Source organism: Pinus tabuliformis, chromosome 5_2 (assembly GCF_031772625.1).
Source record: "Pinus tabuliformis cultivar Carrire ecotype Pingquan chromosome 5_2, CPIR1, whole genome shotgun sequence".
Lineage (NCBI taxonomy): Eukaryota > Viridiplantae > Streptophyta > Pinopsida > Pinales > Pinaceae > Pinus > Pinus tabuliformis.
The window spans coordinates 634663199-634671749 of record NC_142306.1 but is presented as its reverse complement, the minus strand read 5'-3'; the positions used below and the strand labels follow the sequence as shown (position 1 = coordinate 634671749).

General features: G+C 33.6%; 1 protein-coding gene across 1 annotated transcript; it reads right to left on the bottom strand.

Annotated features, from left to right (window-relative positions):
• Positions 1 to 1806: 1806 nt before the first annotated feature.
• On the bottom strand, positions 1807 to 2773 carry LOC149160645 (uncharacterized). Its single transcript, XM_089435389.1, has 3 exons — positions 2551 to 2773; positions 2365 to 2457; positions 1807 to 2192 (listed from the first exon to the last, which is right to left on the bottom strand). The coding sequence occupies exons 1-3, from the start codon at positions 2677 to 2679 to the stop codon at positions 1995 to 1997; spliced, it is 420 nt and encodes a 139-aa protein (XP_089291515.1). The 5' UTR covers positions 2680 to 2773; the 3' UTR covers positions 1807 to 1994.
• Positions 2774 to 8551: the final 5778 nt, after the last annotated feature.

Genomic DNA, 8551 nt, shown 5'->3' with positions numbered 1-8551 from the left:
AAAACCAGCGATTTGCGCCAGATTTAGCGCTAGATTTTAGTGCATTTTTTTTGTAATTGTGATGAGCAACGTGGCGCTAAATCTGGCTCTATTGTACAATTTTTAAAGCGTCCTTTTTTTCACCTGATTTTGCATTCTGTTTCACGCTAGATTTTGCATCATTTTTTACACCAAACTATGCATCATTTTTTGCGTCAAATTTTGAACCAAGATTTGCATCTTATTTTATGACAGGTTTTGCTTCTAGTTTTGTGTCATTTTTTGCATCTATTTTTCATTCTCTTTTGCTTCCTATTTTGTGTCATTCTTTGGTTCCATTTTTGCACCATCATTTGCATCAAGTTTACACTGTATTTTGAATCCAATTTAACGTCTTTTTATGCATCCATTTTGTGTCAGTTTTTGCATCTAGTCTTACGCCAGGTTTTGTATCTAGTCTTACACTAGTTTTTGCTTCTATTTTTTGCACCAGCTTTGGTGCCTATCTTTGCACCATGTGTTGAATTTTATTTAGCACCAAATTTTGCATCCATTTTTGTGCCTATTTTTGCATCTTTTTTTGGACCATTTTTTACATCCACATTTACGTTTGATTTGTCTCCATTTTTCCCATCTCATTTTGCACCATATTTTGCGTCATTTGTTTCATCCAATTTTGCATCATTTTTAACACCATCTCTTGCATCTAATGTTACATCATTTTGAGCATCCAAATTTTCATTTATATTTGCATCTTATGTTGAGTCATGTGTTGTGTCCACCTTTGCATCTTATTTTGTGTCTAATGGTACATTCAATTTAGAGCCATTTTTTACGTCTACTTTTGTATTTGTTTTTGCACCAAGATTTGCAGCCAATTTTAAGCTATTTTATGCCCCTTTTTGCACCATTTTTTTTGTCTACTTGTGTCCAATGTTGCACCATTATTTACACCGACTTTTTCATCCAATTTTGCATTTTTTTGGTGTCTAGTTTTACATCGTTTTCACCATCCAAATTTGCATCTTTTTTTGCCTCATTTTGTGTCCACATTTGCATATAATTTTGTGTCTGAGTTCGAGCCTAAATTTGCATCTGATTAGGAATCATTTTTTACATCCAATATGGCATCCTTGGTTTCACCTTTTTTCAGCCCCATTTTGCATCTTGTTTTATGTCTTTTCTTACATCTTTTTTTTTTTCCTTTTTTGCACCCAAGTTTGCATCCCAAATTTACACCATTATTTGCATCATCATTTGGCATATTAATTTGTAACGTTTTTTGCTTCTTTTTAACGCTCAACTTTGCATCTTATTTTACATCTAGTTGTTGTCTTTTTTTGCATCTAATTTGGTGCCCATTTATGTGTCCTTGTTTTTGCCCAATTTGATATCCTTTTGTATGCCATGTTTTGTTCCCTTCTTTGTGTCAACTATTGCACAAATTTTCACTTCTAATTTAAAACACTTTGTATGTCAATTGTTTGCATTTTGTATTAATTCCTAGTTTAACATCCAATTTTACTTTCAATTTTGCATCCATGGTTACATCCACATTTGACTTCTTATATAGAGTATATTTTTCTTTACATATATGACCCCCTTTATAGATTCATAGTGAAATATATGATAGTTTCTAAATATCATTAAAGTAGATATCACAATTCAAAATCATTTGTAAAGAAATTTAAGAGAAATTGACAACATCCATTCAAAAAAATAACAATGTGTCATTAACAATTTTCAAAACATGTAAAAAATAGCAACATAATACTAATAAAATCAGTATTATTTTTAATCAAAACAAGTAAAATTCAAATATGATTAAAAAATCAAAATATTTCATGAATATCGTTATTCTACGATAAATTAACAACATACATAAATCAAACTCATCGTATGATTACAAAATCAAAATGTCTCATTGATATAGGGTAAATTCACAACACCCATCTAAACATAACAATGTCATTCTACACAATAATTTCTTCATAAAAAACAATGCATGTGCATGCCTAGCTACCACCACCAAGATCATCCTCATGATCATCTTGACCGTCCTCATTACTCTGATCCACATCATCACCAACACCGCAACTATCATCATCATCTCCTCCTTCACCACCATCATCCTCATCCTCATCCTCATCATCTCCTGATATATGTTGAACATAATTTGGATCATCGTCTTGGCAATCATTACCTATAGCATTCTGACAAAAAAAATCAATATTACATGTTAGTATTAATTACATAACACAACGCATGTTTTTGTTATACAATGTTAACCATAAAATGAGGTAAGATATAATATCTAATAGTACTAAAAAATAAAATGAAAATATGGTTTAAAAGTATATTGGAAATCCAACTAAGATTACATACCATAGAGTCCATCCAAACAACAAATTCAACCCATCTCTTTTGCTGCAGCACCTCCTTTTCCAAATGATTTGGAGGTCTTCCATATTTTAGTTCCTATCAATCAGTAAATAGGGAGAAATTAGATAACAATGACTTTCTTCTAGTACAAAATTTATTAAAAAAATATCACATGTTTAATATACCTACAAAGGTTGTTATCAGTGCTTTTAAACCTTTCTGGCCACTACGATGAGTGACTTTTGTCTTGGTTAACCTCGCCTTGGATGCCTTGTCCTTAAACATAAACCAATTCAATTTATTTTCACACAAATACATGTCTAAGATACTTATAAGTATTAATACATTCTAAATAATGTTTAATGAAAAATTCAATACCTGAATGCTCTCATTGCCGTCTTTTCTTTGTGCATCCAACTTCTCATATGATTTTACAAGTTCTTTCCATACTTTAAAAGGTATGTCAATAGGCCTTTGTTTCAGTCTTTGATCTTGAGGCATTTTTTTAATTTTTCTTGTTTGGTTAAAAACTTTGGTTAAAAAAAATCCGAACAAGTAATTCACATCAATGGCATGGGGCCTCTATGGATATGTGTAAAAAAATGGCTATAAAGAAAACATCCAAAAAAACATATGAGCTCTCCCTTTGATGGTCACTTGGGGCATATGACTGGAAAGGAACAACTCCATTTTCGAAAATCAAGGACAATCCTTTCTCAAAGTCCTTCCTAGTATTTTCTCCAAATGTCTTAAAATGAAAAACAAAATTCAAACGTCATCCTTAAACATCTCCCTTAAATATAACGTTGGACCATAAATTCTTCACTTTTATTGTTATCGGCTCTGGAATGATTTTTCTATATGCAATTATATAATGAAATATGTGTGCACTAATGAAAAAACATTGAGTTTCATTTTTCATAATCACAAACAATGAAAAAAGAATCACACGTAACTGGCATCATTTTGGAAATTTTATATTTATTAAAAATCTTTAACATGTTTTCCTCCCATATCTCATAAAAAGGTGTGAAAATTTTTATATACTCTCCAATAAGCCTAAGGATCACATACCTTTTAAAACTTTGCATTACCATTATATGTTTCTCCTTGAAGATATATAATATGTTTCTTCTTTAACATATATATTATGTTTCACATTTCTTAATATTTGACAAAATACTAAAGTTGAAAAGAATATAAAATCTCACTTTTTAGAATATTTTATGATATAAGAGATTGATTTAAGTGATGTTTTGGGTTGGGAGAGGTTAGCTTTATATAATAAAAGAATATTAACAATTTTAAAGTCTAAATTTTGACAATTCAACATAATTTGGCTTTACATAATAATAAAAAAGAAATTAATAATTTTTATTTCATATATCTTATTTATAACATTTTAATGGTTTATTCATATAGTAATAAAAAGTTCATAGTTATAGGCAATTTAAAAATGATAATTTTAAGAGGTTTACATCTAAAAAGTGTGGGAATAGTTTGAGATATGGTAGCACACAGTGTCCCATCATTGTGAGTTTTTAATACCATGAAAATGATCATTTAAGAGTGTTTACGGCGAGGGAATAGCTTGAGATATGATAGAACACATTATCCCATCATCGAGTTTTTAATACCATGATTGTTCACTAGTGAGAAAAAATCACATGGAGAGAACACAGAAAAATAACCGAATGTAGAGAAAAAAAACAAAAAACAAAAACAAAAACAAAATTTGTAAAAAAAATCATAAAACAAATATTATATACTTTTAAATTTTGTATTTGTAATTTAACTTAAAAAAAAAAACAAAAACAAAAACAAAAAAAATTAGTAAGAAAAATTCATAAAACAAATATTATATACTTTTAAATTTTATATTTGTAATCTAACTGAAAAAATTAACATACTCGTAGAGGAGCTAATTTATTTGCAGATATTTCTTGGTACCTAAAGCCATCACTTATATTTTATTAATTTATAAATAATTTATATTTTATTAATTTATAAGTAAATAAACAATTAACACTGTAAATTGTTACACAATTAATGCTATATAAAAAAGGTTAAAATTTTATCTATGATTTAGAATTAATGTTTTAACACGGTCTACAATGAAGCCATTATCACCTAAATTAATTTAAACTATCTATGATTTAATATTCAATAATCCAACAAAACTACAATGAACATCTTCCACGAGCTTATCATCTTTATAACATATATTGCTTCAGCTGAGATTCTAGTGTGTCAATTTTGTTTCATAACTACGGGTTATCGCTCTGTATAATTTTATTGGAATTAACGTGACCTCGGAGAATTTCTCTGATGAGATAAGAAAAACGCTCTGATCGAAGGATGGTAATGTATTCATAGAAGTCACTGCAAAAAATCATTTGGGTATGAGGATTTTCAAGATTTCAATGGAAATCTAGATGTGGGATGCGATGTTACGATGTGGGTCGAAGAGATTGAGCTCTTTCTTTTTCTGGATTATGGGATTTGAATGCAGGAGTTGTTTCTATGGATGATAAAATTATGAGATTGAGGATTTTGGTCTTTGAATGCAGAAATTGCTTCTTTGGATGATAAACTTGTGCTTTTTTTATAAACAGTACGTTGTGGGGATTCTCCTAAGTTTTTATTGATTTCTCTTTTGTGTATCATTCTTGTCATTGTCAACTCCATTATCATATCAATGTCTAGGATGAGAAAGACAGGGATGGGATCAGTGAGGGATCAATGTCTTTGTTGTCATCAGAGTCCAGGTCGGTTGATGGTAGTGAAATGGAAGGGTAATCCCCAAGGTGGTTTGTTGACGATGATCAGACATGACACAAAATGAGGCGTGGGCTCGTTCTGAAGACCAAGTGAGTGGATTCCTTTGATGTGGAGGCCATGGACGTGCTCGGTGTTCATAAGAGCCATGATAAGGACCTTTCATTAGGACGGACGCTCGACTTGGCATTCCAAACACTTGGAGTGGTCTATGGAGATATGGGTACCAACTCCTTGTATGTTTTCACTAGTGTATTCATCCAAGCTCGTACCAAAGGAGAGGAAGATGTTTTGGGTGCATTAGCTTTAGTGATGTACACAATAGCCCTCATCCCTTTGGCTAAATAGGTGTTCATTATGCTCAAAGCCAATGACAATGGTGAAGGGGGGACATTTTCCTTATACTCTTTGATTTGCACATATGCGAAGGTCAATCTGCTCCCCAACCAGCAACCATCAGATGAAAAAAATTCCAGTTTCAAGCTCAAGTTGCCCACCCCGAAACTGGAAAGATGATTAAGAATCAAAGAAAGCCTTTAGAGAAGTACAAAATTGAAGACCCTACTGCTACTCTTGTTTCTCATGGGTACTTCCATGGTAATTGGGGATGGCATACTTACACCTGCAATATCAGTCATGTCTGTTGTTAGTGGCATGCAAGATGAAATATCTAGCTTTACGGAAGACACAGTGGTCATTGTCTCAATCATATTCCTGGTGATCTTGTTCAGCATAAAACAGTTTGGTACAAGCAAAGTAGGCATGACATTTTCTCTGGCACTCATGATATGGTTTTTCTCTATTGGTTCTATTTTACTTTACAATATTATTTAACATGACATGACAATTTTAAGGGCATTCAATCTTGTTTATATCTATTACTTGTTCAAGAGGAACACTATCAAAGCATGGATGTCCCTAGGAGGTTGCGTGTTATGCATAATAGGAGCTGAAGCTATGTTTGCTGATTTGGGTCACTTCTCAGTAAGATCCATCCAGATAGCCTTCACATGTGTAGTATTCCCATGCTTACTATTGGCTTACATGGATCAAGTTGCATATCTTATGAAGCATCCCTCTGTGGTGGAGAACGTATTCTCTGCTTCAATTCCAGATGGTTTTATCTGGCCATTCTTCGTGATAGCTAGTGTTGTTGCCATGATTGCAAGCCAGGCAATGATCTCAGCAACAATTTCATCTATTAAAATGTCCATGGCCCTAGGATGCTTTCCCAGATTGAAAATAATTCACACATCCCGACGGTTCATGGGTCAGATCTACATTCTTGTCATCAACTGGGTTCTAATGATAATGTGTGTCTTGGTATGTGATTGTTTTAAGAGCACGGTTGAGATATCAAATGCATATGGCATTGCAAAGGTAGAGATGATTATGGTGACTACAAGCCTAGTAACTCTTGTCATGGTTCTTATATGGGCAAAAAATATATTCCTTGCGATTGGATTTCCTGTTCTATTTGGATCAACTGAGCTAATTTATTTTTCTGCAGTTTTGATGAAAGTGGGGGAAAATGGTTGGATAAATGGTTTTTGCCACCTGCTTCCTTCTTGTGATGTACATTTGGAACTATGGAAGTGTTCTGAATTATCAGGAGTTGTATATCTTGTTGGTCACGGAGATGTCAAGGCTAGAAAGGATTCATGGTTTCCTAAGAAACTGGTTATAATCTACTTCTATGCTTTCATGAGGGCAAACTGCAGGGCAGGCCCTGCAAGCCTCAATGTACCTCACACCAATCTCTTGCAAGTTAGCATGACATATACTGTCTAACTTGAAGGTTTCCATGAATCAAACATGCTGAATGTTTTTCAAGGACCAAGTCACAACATCAATATGGTGATGGATAACAAAGATTTCCTTGAAGGTGGCAGAGATGAAGTGAATTTTAATGTGAAGTTAATAATCATAAGTTTTGTTGTCGACCAAGATCTTCATTACTTAGTCCTTGATTTTGTTTGATAGAGAATAATAGCCATTCCTACGATTAATCACTGATATTTATGAACAAAGACACCATTCTTTTTTCAATGAAGATGATAGGTGGTATTTTATATGCATGGTTAAGCCTAAGATAAGCCATGTTTTCTACATAAGAAAGTTATATTAAGTTATATCCATGAAAACGAAAGGAAGATGACATTGCATGTTTCCTCATATAGCTAACCATCGCTCAATAACATTGGATGCTTCTCCACCTCATTCATTACATCATTTCTTAAGAACCTTGGATGCTTCTCCATTTTTTTTGACATCATGTATTGATTATGTTGTTGTTGGAGGTTTTACACTAAGTTTTTCAACATCGAGCTTACTAGGGCTTGCACCACCAGGGTTATAAGTAAGAATCTCATGAGGTTTGCATAGCCATGATTATTAGAATCAAAATAGTAGGATTTGCACTAAAAAACAGTTCATAGAGCTTTCCTGCTGGGGAGAAAATCACAAGTTCAACTTCTGCAGTGCAGAGCACCGAGAGCTCGTAAGCTTTCTTCAGCGATCCACCTACGTTTGGAAAATGTAGCCTGCCTGCTGGCGATGTTCTCAATCCTCTTCCTCTGCATCTTTCCCCTCACTATTCTTGTATGTCCTCTTTCGTTTTTCCCTCCAAACAAACCCTCTCAAATTGAGAAAGCAGAACAACTCACTCGATGAGAATCCAAATCCAATTATCGCTTCTAATAATAACCCAATACGATACCAGAAGTGATTACACAAAACCTCATTGACTCTTCATTTGTTTGGAAAAGGGCCAAGCATATACTTCTGACGAGGGTTTCCGTCTCAAGTATGGCTCACAGGACGTCGCTTAGTCAATTGCGAGAAAAGTTTTCCACCTGCCTGTCACATACGGTTTGTCACACTATATATTAAAATCAGGGACAATCCTTTCTCGGAGTGGACAATCCATTTGAATGCATTGATCAATGCTTTGTGCAACACTGGTAGAGTGGACCATGTAAGGAACTATCTAATGGAGATGAAAAAATTTAAATCCTGATATAGTTTGCTATAGGATAGACAAGATCCTTATTGTTGGCAATTCGAAGGTGGCCATTAACTGGGCATTGGGGCATCACTCTCTTACTATGCCTTCATTAATCCACTCGCTCAAGCAATTTCTTCCATGAGGGCATGTTTCTCCTCTATATCTTTCTGCCACGTCTATCGGGAGAAAAATATTTTAGTTGATCATCTTTCCAAGCACGATGTCTTTGCTTCGGGTGGAATATTTCATTTTTAGTTCAGGACATTGCCACCAGCTCTGACACCTTTGTTCTTTCATGAAGGTATTTTTGCTTCTCTGTTTTTCCTGTACTTTCCTGGGTTTTGTATTTGCTAGTCGATCCTTGTTATCTCTATTTTTTTAGTTGTCGGATTTTTCTCTTGGCTT

What these genes read in the sequence shown, in the direction of transcription:
- LOC149160645 (XM_089435389.1), bottom strand. Translation starts at nt 2,679, where the DNA reads ATGTATTTGTGTGAAAATAAATTGAATTGGTTTATGTTTAAGGACAAG. An exon ending in AAGCACTGATAACAACCTTT is followed by an intron (nt 2,458 to 2,550) that starts GTAGGTATATTA and finishes ACTGATTGATAG; the next exon opens with GAACTAAAATATGGAAGACC. An exon ending in TTGTTTGGATGGACTCTATG is followed by an intron (nt 2,193 to 2,364) that starts GTATGTAATCTT and finishes TTTTTTTGTCAG; the next exon opens with AATGCTATAGGTAATGATTG.